Raw genomic sequence first — 16,672 nt, 5'->3', positions numbered from 1 at the left:
TGTGTTTTACTTGTCCCATCACTAGTTTTTCTTTCAAACTTCATTTAAAATACTGCTTCCTCCAGATTTTCACTGAGTGTCCCAGATGAAAATATCTTCTTCCTTTCAATTTGCATAGATTTTATCTGTTACTTCACTGAAGTCACTTCAGTTTTTCTTTTTTGTTCTTTTTTTTATACTTTAAAAATGTGCAGACTACCTGTTGGGGCAGGCCCCAAATGGCTGCACTTAGGCTTCTTTGCTGAAACTTCCAGCAGGTTATGTTATGTTTTTAGTATATAGCCAGGGCTGGGAACTGGCTATGTTATAGTTAGTCAAGGCCAGAAACACTCTGACTCAGCCCGTATACACTCAAGGTTGGAAACATTAACTCCTGAGCATGTGCACACCCACCTTATGTAACCTGTTGGCAGTGTGCCTGTGGACAAGACTAGGGGTGAAATGGGTTAATGGGGACAAAATGTAAGCAAAATGAAGACTAAATTGGAACTGGTTAGGAGGTGAAGATGAAGCTGGAGGTTGTGGCCACCGTGGAAGAAAGCACATCTACTATCCTGTGTCTTATATCTTTTTTCCTCCTGCAGAACCCCGAATCTGTTTCCTGGGTCAGACACCCTGCACAACATTACACTAACTCACACAGTTCAAACAACTTAAACTATGCAAAGTGCAAGTCCTCATCAACATTTTGTCAAAGCTACTTTCCTACCTACAGGAAAGAGTATTACAGTTAGATATAATTTATCCTTCCAAATCAGTATTTCTCAAAAAATTGGTCAGAGACTCCATTCCTACCACAAATCACTTAGGGAGCTTGTTAGAAATGGAGGCGCCTGTGCATTGACCTAGACCTACTGAATTAGAATTTCTTGGAAGTTTTGCTCTGATCATTCTTAATCATACTAAAATTTGAGACTCAATGCTTTCATCCATACATTAAATAGAAGTGATTACACAATGCTTACTTGTTTTTGTTTGGTTATTATGTTCTTTCACTAATAATGTTATTTGACTTGTTTTTAGTTTTATGAATTTATCATGGAGTCTTTAGACAAACAGATCCACTGTGTGTATATGTGTGTGTGTGTGTGTGTGTGTGTGTGTGTGTGTGTTCAATTTTTAAACTAATGGATATCTTATATGTAACTCTTTCTGATAATGGACATTTAGACTTCCAGTTTCTAGTTATAAATAACTGTGCTTCAATGAATATGTAAAATTTGTATTCATGATGCAAGAAGTTGATGACTTAAGTGCATATTCAAAATGTGATGCTACTAAATCATTCCCCAAAAAGGAGTTTTGAATTTACACAGAATTTCTTCCAATAGTTAAAGAGAATATTTGTACCCCATATATCTATCAGTAGTGTGTATTATCATTTTCAGTTATTTCAAGCTGATGGATGAAAAATACTATCTGTTGCTTTAACTTGTTCTTTTTCTCATGCCTGGTGAGATTGAGCTCCCTATTTTATTTTCTGCCATTTTTATTTCTTCTCATATGAACTGTCGGTTCCTGTCTGTTGTTCATATTTACCATTATGTGTTGAATTGTCTACCACTGATACTCTTGAAATGACCATTGTCTTTGATCTGAAATGTTATGTTTATCATATACTAAATTCCTAAATGTACATTGGAAAGTTTCTGGACTTTTTATTCTTCTCTATTTGTCTATTTGCACTTATGCCCTACCATATTATTATAGTCTTTAGTTGGCTTTTATATCAATATTTTCTTCATTCTTCAAAAGCTTATTAGTTATATATGCCTACTTTTTTCTTTCAAATTTTTAATCAGTTCATAAAATCCACACAAAAATCTTATTTATATTTTGGTTAAAAATGCAATAAATTAGAGATTAATTTTGGAGAGATTTGACATTTTCCAAATTTTGCTATCTTACCAAATCACAGACTTAACTGATATTTAGTCATCTCAGGCACTTGGTAATATCTATAGTTTGATGTTCCTTATAAGGTTTTTTAGATTTTCTTTACTTAAGTCTCAAAACTTTATTTTCCTTCCCCCCATCCCCCATACTGGAATTGAACCCAGGGCCTTGTGCATGCTAGCCAAGTACTTACTCTACCATTTACACCACTAGTTCCCCAATTTTTTATATTGCTTATTGTTAAGTATTTTTAGTTTTTTGTTTTTGTTTTTGCAAACATGAATGAGACTTCATTAGATTTTCTAATTGGTGTTTGCCATTTTTTTTAGGAAAACAAAACCACTAAGCTTTTTTTTAATTAGTTCTAAGATTTTTAGTCATTTATACTTTTTAGTCAATAATAACATCTACATGTAATAAGCTTTTTTCTTACTTTCCAATCATTATGCTTCTTTTTTTTTTTAATCTCATTTTACTTAACAGGCTAAGTCTGTTGTTTCAGCATTGAAAAGTCTTCATGATATTGGGCACCATGGTGTTTCTTTCAGCCTTTAATGAAAGGCTTCTAATATTTGTTCATTAAATATGAGGTTTGCTGAACATTTTGGTAAATTTTTCTTTCCACGTTAAGGAGGATGTCTTCTATTAATCTGACTGACAGCATTTATAGAATGAATTTTGAATTTAATGTTTCTTTTTGCAGCATCCAGATGATTATATAGATTTTCTCTTTAATTGATGGATATGGTGACTTGCATTATTACTTAACTGAATGCATTCTTGGAAGAAAAATAATCCTCTTTGGTAGTAATGAATTGTCATATTATTTTGGCTAGATTTTTTTCCCCTAGGATTTCATTGAGTAGCCTTATATTAATAATTAAAAGTGAAATTGAATTATGAGTAGGCAGAATGATGGTCTACCAAAGATACCTTAATTCATAGAAGCTGAATCAGCTTTTACCTAGCAGGTGATTTACCTTAAAGAACTTGAGATTAGGAGCCAAAGTAATCAGGAGTCCTTATACATGGAAACCTTTCAGTTGCAGAGAGAGTGAGCAGGAGCTGCAATGATAGAAGAAGGATTAGAGGAATGTAAGTGAGGAGTTGAGCAGATAGTTGGTTTTGAAAATGCAGGAAGAGGACCATGATCCAAGCATTACAGCAACAATAGAAAATTAGTATAGTCTGTAGTCTATAATTTTTTCTGTGTGCTCTACCAGTTTGGAAAACAGATATAGCCAAAAAAATAATAATAATAATAAATAAACCTTCTTTTTCAATGTTTTAGAATAACTTTTATGAAAAAAATTGTTCATAAATGTTTTATCAAATACCTGTAAAACTGGTTCTTGTGACTTTATTTTTTAAAAAAAAGATATTCAATTCCTTTTTGGACTTTGTCTTTTCCTATCCCATCTTCCAGTCCTGGCACTGCTTCAGGGCTGGATATGAGCACAAGAGAGGTGGTGTTGCAGTTTCTTACCACTGCCTCTCCCTTGCAGCATTTGGGCCCAAACCACTGACTGGTTGAAGATAAATGTTCAGGTTCCTTACCTATGCTGGGGCCATCAGTGCAAAGCAGGAAGTAGAGGTAGCACCAATAGTACCTAAGAAAAACACATCATCTGATGGGAGCACCACTCCATACAGTAAGCACCCCACTCATTGCAGTCTACATAACACCTGCCTGAACTAGTGTCACCATAGAAATGGCAGATCTCTCTGACTCTTCCACAGTATGCACTGTGCCCATATGTGTACAAATTGAACTTATTCTAATTCTGAGAATGTATTAAGGAATAAACTCATTAATATTGAACAAACCTGGACTACCTCAAAAGATTCATAAACTATTAGCAGTGGTCTTGTGTCATTTCAATTGCATTTGGGAAGAAAAATTCATTTATGAATATTTATTGATTACTGGCTTTGTGCAAGTTATTTTTCTAGGCTGAAGATACAAAATGTAATAGAAGGCCTTTCCCAAATATCTAGACACAGAAAGATAAATTTCAGATATTTGTAGCTATGTGGAGACTTTATGATTTTTTAAGAGACCATTTTAGAGTATGCAGACTAGACTGTATGTTCTTCCTAAAGAAGTGACATTTATGCTGAGAACTGAACAACAAAAGTGAAGAAGGTATGCAAATCAAATAAAGGAATAAGAAATGTTAGGCAGAGGGAATATCTAGTATAAAGGTAGGCATGGGTATGTATGTGCCTATTTGTCTGTGTCCCTGCCCCTAAGGATTTTAACATAGAGATTGAAGGAGAGAGGAATAGGAGATTTGGGGAGGCAGAGAGGGGGTCACATCATTTACATTAGCTTTTTTATGATGAGGGACACTGGTACTTAAGGTCATGTTTAGATGACTTTTGAAGTGTGTGAGGAAAGCCAAGTAATCAGTTTTCATTGATATGTAAACCAGGTGTACTGCAATGCAAGAATGTTTTCAGTAATGTTAGTTTTTGTTCATTGCCATGTATTAATGCTGATTATATATATATATATATATATATATATTCATTATATTATAAAGAACTCATTTGAACTTTTCTGAAGTACTAAATTGATGTCAGCAGTTCAGTGTGTAGCCGCCAGCCATAAGCAAGACTGAAGAGATGGCTTGTGACACTCTAATTCTCATTCTTCATCTCCTCATTCCTCTGGCACCATTCTTTAGGCCCTACTTGTATACTTCAGGTTACCTAAGCTCCAGACTAGCACCCTTTCTCTCCATCAAAATGTAGCCTTTCCAATACTCAGGTTCCTTCTGTTTCCTCAGCAACCTGCTCTGATACTCTGGGCTTGTGGTTGTAAAGCTCTGTTTATAGGTAAGCCATTAGGTCCTCATTCTGCCACTAGTCTATTTCCTGAGTGTATTTTTTCTCAGAGATGGACCCCAGGACTTTAACTGCCAAACTTCCCCTCTTCTTTCCTCCAATCACCAACTTTATTTTCAGGAATTGTTTAATCCATATCGAGGTTTGGGTTTCATATTCTCTCTTGAATTCTAGTGAAACGCCTGAGGCAATTTGAAACAGATGAGTATTTTTTGCTAAGTTTATTATTCCTTCTCATTTTAGCCAGTTTTTGACATCCAAACAGACACGTGTTTTAGGAGTGTGAGGAAGAAGTCAATTAATATTGGCCATACCACATTTGTGTTCTTTTTCCTTGAAAAAGAAAAACAATGGGCATAGCTAGTGACATTAGTTAAGCATAAACTCATAGGTCTAGAATTGACTGCAAAAGTAACTTGACTTAAATGTGGATCCTGTATAGAACATCTTTGTGCCTACAGATTATATTCTTGATAGCTGATTTCCCACATCAGCTCAAAATGCTACAGAAAAAAATACTGTCATTAGTACGTTCCACAGGATAATTTAATTGGTTGTAATTGACTTCAACAGATATGACATATATATGCAATAAAAGTTCATTTTCCAGACTTTTCTCCATAGAGTTACAAACAGACCTTGAATAACTATCACACATTGGTTTATCTTTTGAGCATTGTTCCCTATCATTTTTATGGTTTGGGTATACCAATCCAACAATATCAACAAATTTGTTTTACAGCTTTTTAATGACAAACTTAAGAAATAATTCTACAATCAATGCCTATGACAATTTTTATTTTCATTTAACTTAATGTCATAGAAATAGGTTCTGTATTTTATACTACTGATGAGCCCAGTATTAGAAATTGTTAAAATGTATGATGCAAAATAGTTTCATCTACATTTTTGACTACTGAGTTAATATTTAGAAGTGTTTTATATTATCACAAAAGTAGACTAGCTTTCTAATAACTTAGCAAAGGTGCTATGACTAAATATAAAATTCAAAGTAAGTTGAACACTCCTTATATTGACTACAAGTGCCAAGACTCTCATCCAAAAAAAAAAAAAAAAAGTTAGCACTTCACTCCTTTTATAAGATTTAGGGGTCCTTAAAGTAATGAAATTATTAGGTATCTAGCATGCTTGTTCTTTGGTATTGTGTCATATTGACCACCACAAATATTCTTAGGGAGCTTTGTGTTCATAGTGGATAGTGGTTATAAATTTTTTTCATAATTTTTTTGGAGGGGTATTGAAAATTGAACCCAGGACACATTACCCTTGCACTATATCCCTAGCCCTTCTTATTTTTTTTATTTTGAGAGAGGGTCTCACTAAGTTGCTTAGGGCTTTGCTAATTTGCTGACACTGGCCTCAAACTTGCGATCCTCCTGTCTGAGCTTTCTGAATTGTTAGGATGACAGGTGTGCAACACCTCACTTGGCTTATCATAAACTCTTTTGGAGGTTATTATAATTCATTTTATTGAGAAGAGTAAAATTATCGTAATATAAAATTTCTGTAATAAACCTTTGTTATTATTTGAATAGTAATATAATGTATTTTCAACCTTTGTTATCAGTTACCAATTTGCAATACCAAAAAGAAACCAATATTTCTTTTTCTTTTGTGGAACTGGGGATTGAGCCCAGGGCCTTGTACGTATTAAGCACATGCTCTTACCACTGAGCTGCACTTGCATTCCATTCTGACCTCTTTCAGCAGAGGAGTACTACTGTTATAGTGTGCTCAGAAAAGGGTGTGGAAATGGAATAAAAGCTTAATTTGTTTCCCCTTTTATAATCAGAATTCACATTTAGCTTACACTTTTCTGAAGGGCATATCTCTCTTATCCACAATGCTTTTTAATTTGCTGAAAAGTTTTTTGTGCTTAAAACTTTTTTTTTTTTTTTAAACCTGTTATTCCAGTTTTGGGAAACAAAGTGATTTTAAGCAAAGACAAAACTATAGGATCAGTAGGCAATCATTTTTAGATATCTAGATTCCTAGATACCAAGTACATACAGAATTCTTGTCTTCTCTAATACATCCTATACTCCATGAAAATGCAAGGGTTGTGATCACTGTAATCTCTGTTTCCCAGCATATTGCACATGGAAGAATTCATTTGCTCAGGAATTTAAAAAAAACAAAAAAACCACCTCTTTTGCAGCATGAGAAAGTTGCCTAAAAATCAAAACAGATCTGCTTAATGATAGCATCTGTTATCATACTTCATTTCCCTGAAAGTTAATTATATAGATGACATACAGTGAACTAGAATTTATGCTGTTGTTCTGGTTCTGCCATAAACAGCATGACAATGTGAGAAGTCAGAGTTCTCTGGTAATACCAGTAAGTGAATTTATGGAATTAAGGAATTTAAGTAAATGGAACCAGTGGAAAAATGCTAAAAGTCATTCAATTTCTAAATTGCATCCTAAATCATAAATCATTCAATATGTAAAAGACCACAAAACTTTCACTTTAGAAGTAACAGACAAAGAATATTAGAAAATTTAAAATTTTTAATAAATGTGCTTTGTTCACAAAATGTGAAAAAAATACAACAAACACAAACATACATTTCTGGTATGGTACCTCCCACCACTTGGCAGCTATAGTAAAACCAAATGATCTATTCATGATCCTGAAGAATCCAACCACATGATTATCATTTGTTTTTTGAAACACCAAATTATTTTGGAGAAACTGCTGTGAATGAGACAGGAGGCCTCTTAATTTCTTATAGTCATATGAAATAATTGTTAGAGTAGTCATATAGTATTAGAAGGCCCTTCACTTATTATTATGTGTGTGATCTGGCATCAACACACAATGACTTCTTATATTTCAATACTTATAACAATGAATTGGCCTTGGTGGAACATGTGTTGGTTTAAATCCTGTGTCAACCTAATTTGAATAAACTGAACTTACAGTAACAAATGATGTAAATTCAAACAAATTTATACTAAGTGGTAGTAGGTTTTATAGAGTTTTTTTTTTTCTTCAAAGTACTACTTAAAATATATCATGCACATTTTGGAGCAAAACCAGAATCAACATCTGTAAACACTCAGAAGAATTTATAGCACCCACATTTTAGCTGTAACACAAACGCTGTCTCAAAGGTCATACTTAGACCAGCTTTTCAAAGCACTATTTTAATTTACTTTCAAAGCACTTTCATTTGGTATATTGTTGTCTTTGTTATTAGGATTGGATTCAGGCAAACCAAAGAAAATAATCAGTATAATAAAAGGGTAACACTAAAATGCAACTCTCTACTATCCAGAACACAGTGCTTTTTTCTTTTTTTTTTTCTTTTGAGGAAGTTACAAGACATAATCCTGTAGTGTTTAATTGGAAAGAAAGGTAAAGCCTAATAATTAAGAAATCATAGGCTATTGAAAGTAAACGAAAAATTTCAGGTTAATTATGGCATATTTGAACCACCATACATTGTTTAGTTAACTGACTTTTTTTTTTTTTGGCTAATTACAATCTGGTTACTTTATTAATGTAATATGTGAAATTTAATTTGAAATATTGGGTACACACAATCATGTATATCTTAAAGGATAAATTTTGTATTTGTAAATAAAATTTGACATTCAAAGGTAACTACAGCAACTTACAACAAGCACAAAAACATCAGTTTTACCAGAGTAAAGAAGTGCAGTTTATGAAATTTAGGATCAACTATTGAAAATGCAAGTTTCCTTTCAAAACACACATACACACACACACACACACACACACACATACACACAAACATTAACCATGAAATCTGAAACTGTGATATTTCAGTGCAAAAACCTCAGTATGAGGTAATTTTAATGTAATAACCACTTGAAAAAAAATCCACACAGTGGCACTCTTAAAAATGATAGTTTACATGACAATTGCTGGCTGACAAGACAATGTGGACTAAATGTTCTCAGCTGTTTAAACTTGTCTTGTTTGGACATATTTTTCCTTAATCATTTGCTTCTGATTCAGAAACACAGAAAGGCATTTATCAATGTGGAAAGGGAAAATTCCCACAGCCAACTAATGTTTTATATATTCAAAGAAAAATTTCTGCTAGGCTTTAGAAAGAAACTAGGATACCAAAAGTTGAAAACCATTTTGAGATTATCAGCAAAGGATTAATTTTAAAATTTTCTGTGTAATTCCAAACATGTAGAGCAGCACCTCCTTAATGGAAAGGTGGAGACCCTATCAAAGTTGGTCTCAACAGATCATAAACTCTCTTACAAGTGCAAACCCTTTCACAAAGGTGTTCTCAGTCAGTAATTAGTATTATATATTGTTCCTTGCTTAAAAAGAAAACTTTGTAAATGAAATCTAAATTTCAAAATAGTAAAAATGAATTCTCACAGATTAATATACTTAACACCAAGGCCCAAAATCAACAAGAAAAGTTATCAAAATACTACTTTGGCAATGGTGCTTCTTGTATTGTGCTAATGAAATCAGAATACATACTTTGGAGGAAATCTCTCCCCCAATGTCTGATGCTGCCAAATGAGCGTAAGAGAAGAAAAAAGCAAAAACAGCTATCACCAATTCCAAAAAGTTCAGGAAATATTGGATCATCATATGAAACTGAATAGAAAACGGCTTTCTGTAACAGATAACAATTTAGCTAGGAAAAAAATGATAAGTGCATCAGAAAACAACTAAACCAATCTATCTCTGTATCATATTTAACTTGTGAGTCATCAAAGTGCAATCTACAGCTTTCTACATATCTTTAAGTTTCCCATTGCAATGGTATAAAGTCAAGATTGAACAATTGAAAAAAATGAAAATATAGAGCAAATTATGCTTCATTTTCACAATAGCACTAAAGAAAAAGGTACCTTTCTATATCTTAGTGTGAAATGCTAAAGTAACAGTGATTTCTGCTATGACAGGAGTCACTCTGCATGAAACTTTAAGCATTCTATATAAGAATAAATTTTAAAATCCAGAAGTAGAAAAAAATAGCAAACTCTGTAAATCTCTGCATTTCTTCTATGCAAACCAGGTTTTGTGTATTGAGTTCATGTTAGTATTTCTGATTAGTGTAAGCAAATCAGTTTACAAGTCTGGACTGAAAGGGCCTTTTGCTTTTATATTAACTTAAAAGTAATATGGGATCCTCTAGCTCATAGAAAGGAATAGAGCTGGCTTGACTTTCTCCAGAATCTGAGTCATATGGAGCATCAGGGAGTTCTGTGAAACCGTATGCTAATTGTTCATCTTCTATATCTGATCGTACATAGCAGGAAGGATTAGAATATTCCTCATCTTCTATACTGTTGAAATCTTGAGGAATATATAACATCCCTGGGTAGTTCCTACTAACCAAGTCACTTGTGGTTTTTAGGGAGATTTTTCTAAATGCCATCAGATGCATATGTGAAAATTTTGAATACTTGAAGCGTTTAAAGCCCAAGGACTCTATAGCAATCTTCCAGCTTTTCATCATCATAGCATGACGGTTCTGATGGGAGGAATCAGGTGTGATGATAAGTAATAAACCATTTAACACCAACAGTTCATGAGCTTTCTTGCAGCAAATCCATCGCTGGTAGGGTGACGGAAAATAGGAAAGAAGGAGAGAGAAAACAACCACATGGAAAAGCTCTCCAGGAAGAGAATCAATAGGATTTTTCAACTGCTTCAAAAAAGCATCTATAGCATCCTGTGCAAGCTGGAGAGGCTGTTGAAGTTGTAAGTTCAGGAAGTCACACTTGTATACACTCTGCAGAAGAGAGAGAGAGAAAAGGCATATTAATATCAAGGGCTGGGGATGTATATAGCTCAGTGGTAGAGCACTTGCCTAGCATGTGCAAGGGCCCTGGGTTAGATTTCAGCACTGAAAAATTATTAAGTTTGACAGATTTATTTACCAAAACTTATAAAAATCTCAGAAATTAAGCCCAAAGAATTTTAGTTATCATTATGTGTGTATAAATTTATATATAAAATTTAAAGTTATATGTAAAATGACTTTTCCTTCTTATCAACTTGAAATTAAAAATTTTATGCATATGTACAAAAAAATCTTAAGTTTATTTGAAATTTAATTTGGGTAAGAGTTTACTGGAATGATTTTATTTCCAAACTTAGTCACTCTTACATTCTCTTTGACATACACAGTTAATAAAAACAAGCTAGCTTAAAAACAACTTTTATAGAAAAAAATACCATAATATAAGTATGAATTAAAGAAGTAAAAAAAATGTAATGAATGAGGCATTATAATTTGTATAAGCAGAATGATGCCAAAACTTTCTACGGTCATGAAAATGGTCTTTTAAGCTATTCTCTTTAACCATTTTAACGTTAGAACTACTTTTATTCTATTAAAATATTAATCTCTGGTTTGAAGCAAACTACATATTAAATTCAATTAACAGTCAAATGACCACAGGAAGTACTAGAACTAAAGGAATAAACACTTAATAATTTGCTGACTATTAAAACTCTTTTAAAGAATATTGAATAAGAAAGTGCTAAAGTTTAAGTGCCCTTCAAGGGTCCAAGTTGTTAAGGCTTGCTTCCCAGGGTGGTGTTATTGGGAGGTGGAGCCTAGTCTTGAGGTTATTAGGAGTGCCTAGAAAGGGATTATAGGACGGGATCCATTCCATTCTTTCATTTCCTGGCTGTGAAGCCAGTGGTTTTGCTCTGCCACACACTTCCACCATTGGTATGCTGCATTGCCATAGGCCCAAAAGCAACAGGGTCAATTGGGGATTAGATCCACTAAAAATCAAGCTTTTCTTATTATAAGTTAGTTATCTCATTTATTTTTTCCAGTGACAGGAAAGTTGTACAGAAAGCATTTTAAAATTTAGACTAAAATTAGCTTACCATATAGCAATAGTCATTAGCAAACATATGCACTAAAACCTTGGTCCTTCCCTTTTGTTACTGTGCAGACAAGCTGGTCCCATAATCATATGGACTGTGTACTAGGGAAAGTAATACACAATGTTCTATTATCTGGAAAAAGATTATTTTCCTCTTCCCTTTGGTTTCTTTCAGACAGCTCTACTGCAATAAAACTAACACAAAAGCATATTTAAAGTATATACTTTGATAAGACCTAACATTTAACATCCATGAAATAATTGCAGATTAACAGATCAAATACCCACAAATTTTCTATGCTCCTTAATAATCTTTTCCTCATATGTTTCTTCCTCTTCCACTGTTACCAGGCAATGACTGATGTGATTTCTATCACTATAGGTTAGTCTGGATTTCCAAGGATTTTATATAAATGAAATAATACAAAATGTACTTTTTATTCTGCTTGTCTTTTCTCACTTAGTATAGTCATTTTGAGATTTATCCATTTCTTTTTGCAGGCATTAATATTTTATTGCTTTTCATTTAAATTGCTGAATCATGTCCCACTGTATCAAGGATACATCACTAGTTGGTTTCCCACACATCTGTTTCTGGATATATGGACTATTTCTAGTTTTTGACCTATTACAACTGAAGCTGTTATGAATATTCTTGTTCCAAATCTTTGCTACTTTTTATGCTTTCATTTGTCTCAGGAAAATATCCAAGAAAGAGGTGGTTGGGCCATATAGCAAATGTGTATTTAATTTGTTGTTGTTGTTACCAGATTTATTTATTTGTTATATTTTATTTTATCCATATAGTTTCTTTTTTAAATCTTTTGTTATGCATGACAATAAAATGCACTTATATAGTTTGAGATATGATACATAGATGGAATATAATTTCTCATTTTTCTGAGTACATATTGTAGAATCATATTTGTCACACAGTCACATATATTCATAAAGTAATAATGTCTGTTTCATTCTACTATCTTTCTTATCCCCACATCCCCTGCCTTCCCCTCCTTTCACTTCCATTCACCTAATCTAAGGTAACACTATCCTTTTTTTTTTTTGCCTTTTATACATGTACTTTGTTTGTTTCTTTGTTTTGCATTACAATTCTTAATACACATATATACCACAATTTTTGTATTTCTGTATATAAAGTATGTTGACACCCAATTCAAGTCTTCATACATGTACTTTGTATAATGACGTCCATCACATTCCACCATCCTTGCTAATCCCCTGCCCCCTTCTTTTCCCTCCCACCCCACCCCTCTTCTCTAACTAGAATTCATCTATTCCTCCCATGCTCTCCCTCCCTACCCACTATGAGTCAACCTCCTTATATCAGAGAAAATATTTGGCGTTTGTTTTTTTGGGATTGGCTAACTTTACTTAGCATTATATTCTCCAACTTCATCAATTTACAAATGCCAAGATTTTATTATTTTTTAATGCTGAGTTAAATTCCATTGTGTTATATGCCATATATATATTTTTTTATCCATTCATCCACTGAAGGACATCTAGGTTGGCTCCATAGTTTAGCTATTGTGAATTGTGCTGCTAAAAATATTGATGTGGCTGTTTTTAAGGCCTTTGGGTATAGTCTGAGGAGAGGAATAGCTGGGTCAAATGGTGGTTCCATACCCAGTTTTCCACAGAATCTCCATATTGCTTTTCAAATTGGCTGCACTAATTTGTAGTCCCACCAGCAATGTATGAGTGTACCTTTTTCCCCACATCCTTGCCAACATTTATTGTTGTTTGTCTTTATAACAGCTGCCATTCTGACTGGAGTGAGATGATATCTTAGAGTGGTTTTCATTTGCATTTCTCTGATTGCTAGAAATGATGAGTATTTTTTCATATATTTGTTGATTGATTGTATATCCTTTTCTGAAAAGTGTCTGTTCAGGTACTTAGCCCATTTGTTGATTTGGTTGTTTTCTCGGTTTTTAGCTTTTTGAATTTTTTTTTATACCATAGACATATGTGATGTGCAATGGGTAAAAATTTGCTCCCAGGATGTAGGCTCTCTGTTCAACTTACAGATTGTTTCTTTTGCTAAAAAAGAAGCTTTTTAGTTTGATTCCATCCCATTTATTGATTCTTGATTTTAATTCTTGTGCTATAGGAGTCTTATTAAGGAAGCTGGAGCCTAATCCCTCATGATGAAGAATAGGGCTTAATTTTTCTTCTATTAGATGCAGAGTCTCTGGTTTAAATCCTAGGTCCTTGATCCATGTTGAGTTTAGTTTTGTGCATGGTGAGAGATAGGGGATTAATTTCATTTTGTTGCATATGGATTTCCAGTTTTCCAAGCACCATTTGTTGAAGATGCTGTCTTTACTCCAGTGCATGTTTTTGGCACCTTTGTCTAATATAAGATGATTGTAATTCTGTGAGTTAGTCTCTGTGTCCTCTATTCTGGACCATTGGTCTACTGGACTATTTTGGTGCCAATGCTATGCTGTTTTTGTTACTATTGCTCTGTAGTATAGTTTAAGGTCTGTTATAGTGATACTACCTGCTTCACTCTTTCTGCTTAGGATTGCTTTAGCTATTCTGGTACTCTTATTTTTCCAGATGAGTTTCATGATTGCTTTTTCTATTTCTATTAGGAATGCCATTGGGATTTTGATTGGAATTGCATTAAATCTGTATAGTGCTTTTGGAATTATGGTCATTTTGATAATATTAATTCTGCCTATCCAAGAGCAAGGTAGATCCTTCCATCTTCTAAGGTCTTCTTTGATTTCTTTCTTTAGGGTTCTGTAGTATTCATTGTATAGATCTTTCACCTGTTTTGTTAAGTTGATTCTCAAGTATCTTATTTTTTTTTTTTTTGAGGATATTGTGAATGGGGTAGTTTTTCTTCATTTCCTTCTCAGAGGATTTGTCACTGATATACAGAAATGTCTTTGATTTATGGGTGTTGATTTTATATCCTGCTACTTTGATGAATTCATTTACTAGTTCTAGAAGTTTTCTTGTGGAGATTTTTGGGTTTTCTAGGTATAGAATCATATCATCAGCAAATACAGCTAATTTAAGTTCTTCTTTTCCTATACATATCCCTTTAATTTCTTTTGTCTAATTGCTCTGGCCAGTCTTTCAAGAACTATGTTGAATAGAAGTGGCGAAAGAGGGCATCCCTGTCTTGTTCTAAATTTTAGATAGAATGCCTTCAATTTTTCTCTGTTTAGAATGATGTTGGCCTGAGGCTTAGCATAGATAGCCTTTACGATTTTGAGATATGTGCCTATTATCCCTAGTTTTTCTAGTGTTTTGAACATAAAGGGATGTTGTATTTTGTCAAATGTGTTTTCTGCATCTATCAATATGATTATATGATTCTTATCTTTAAGTCTATTGATATGATGAATTATATTTATCGATTTCCATATGTTAAACCAACCTTGCATCCCAGAATAAATCCCAATTGAGCATGGTGCACAATCTTTTTGACATGTTTTTGTATTCAATTTGCTAGAATTTTATTGAGAATTTTTGCATCTATGCTCATTAGAGATATTGGTCTTAAGTTTTCTTTCTTTGAAGTGTCTTTGTCTGGTTTTGGAATCAGGGTGATATTGGCCTCATAGAATGAGTTTGGAACTGTTCCCTCTTTTTCTATTTCTTGAAATAAAGTGAAGAGTATTGGTATTAGTTCTTCTTTAAAGTCTTGTAGATCTCACTGTGTATTCATCTGGTCTTGGGCTTTTCTTGGTTGGTAATCTTTTGATGGCTTCTTCTATTTCCTCACTTGATATTGGTCTGTTTAAGTTGTATATATCTTCCTGACTCAATCTGGGCAGATCACATGACTTAAGAGATTTATTGATGCCTTCAACATCTTCTATTTTATTGGAGTATAAGGTTTCAAAATAATTTCTAATTATATCCTGTATTTCTGTAGTGTCTGTTGTGATATTGCCTTTTTGATCATGTATGCTGGTAATTTGAGTTCTCCCTCTCCTTCTCTTCATTATCGTGGCTAAGAGTCTGTCAATTTTATTTATTTTTTCAAAGAACCAACTTTTATGAAACTACTGATTATATTTTAAATAATAATTGAATCCAACATTTCTGAACATTGAGACTAACTATAAATGTCTTAATAAAAATGATTGGTTCATAGGTGATGTACTGTTGATATTAGGATCTGTTAACATTGTCCTTCCCCACAAAGTAGGGATCTTGGAACCATACAAGAGCACTAAAAATCTTTACGGTAAAAACAATAAGACACCAGTCCCACAGAGCTGGAAAGAAAGAAATGTGAACAACATGAAAAGACAAGGGAAGAAAGTACCACAAACAATTAAGACAACATATCATTAGAAGAATTGACAGCTACAGCAGAAAAAATGACACAGAAAGATTTCAGGATATACATTATTAAAATGTTTTGGGATTTCAAACAAGACATTAGAGAACAAATACAGGCAATGAAAGATCACTTTAACAATGAGCTACACATAAACAAATCCAAGAAGCAAAAGATTAACTCAATAGGGATACAGAGGTTATACAAAAAAAAAAAAAAACCAACAACAACAACAACAAAAAACCAACAAAAACCCCAGAAATCCTTGAAATGAAAGAAATAATAAACCAAATTAAAAATTCAAACGAGAGCATTACCAACAGAGTAGACCACTTAGAAGATAGGACATTAGACAATTAAGATAAAGTATATCATCTTGAAAAGAACATAGATAGCACAGCGAAAATAATAAGAAACCATGAGCAGAACATCCAAGAAATATGGGATAGCATAACAAGACCAAATTTAAGAGTTATTGGGATAGAGGAAGGTATAGAGAAATAAACCAAAGGAATGTGCAATCTGTTCAATCAAATAATATCAGAAAACTTTCCAGACATGAAGAATGAAATGGAAATCCAAATCCAAGAAGCCTACAGGATGCCGAATGTGCAAAATCACAACAGATCCACACCAATATACATTATAATGAAAATGCCCAACATACAGAATAAGGAAAGAATTTTAAAAGCCACAAGAGAAAGGAATCAGATTACCTATA

The 16,672-nt window shown here is 33.2% G+C and overlaps 1 protein-coding gene across 2 annotated transcripts in view; it reads right to left on the bottom strand.

The window, feature by feature from the left end:
* Positions 1 to 7,262: 7,262 nt before the first annotated feature.
* The window catches only part of Samtor (S-adenosylmethionine sensor upstream of mTORC1), a 78,568-nt gene continuing 69,158 nt past the window's right edge, over positions 7,263 to 16,672 (bottom strand). For both annotated transcript variants that reach the window (XM_040291566.2, XM_005332306.4), the window contains one exon: positions 7,263 to 10,510. In XM_040291566.2, the coding sequence (XP_040147500.1) occupies positions 9,881 to 10,510 (630 nt within the window). In that variant the 3' untranslated portion in view covers positions 7,263 to 9,880. The remainder of the gene's footprint in view (positions 10,511 to 16,672) is intronic.

Source organism: Ictidomys tridecemlineatus, chromosome 2 (genome assembly GCF_052094955.1).
Source record: "Ictidomys tridecemlineatus isolate mIctTri1 chromosome 2, mIctTri1.hap1, whole genome shotgun sequence".
NCBI classification, from domain to species: Eukaryota; Metazoa; Chordata; class Mammalia; order Rodentia; family Sciuridae; genus Ictidomys; species Ictidomys tridecemlineatus.
Note: the sequence above shows the minus strand (reverse complement) of the source record. Positions and strands in the feature narration are given on the sequence as shown.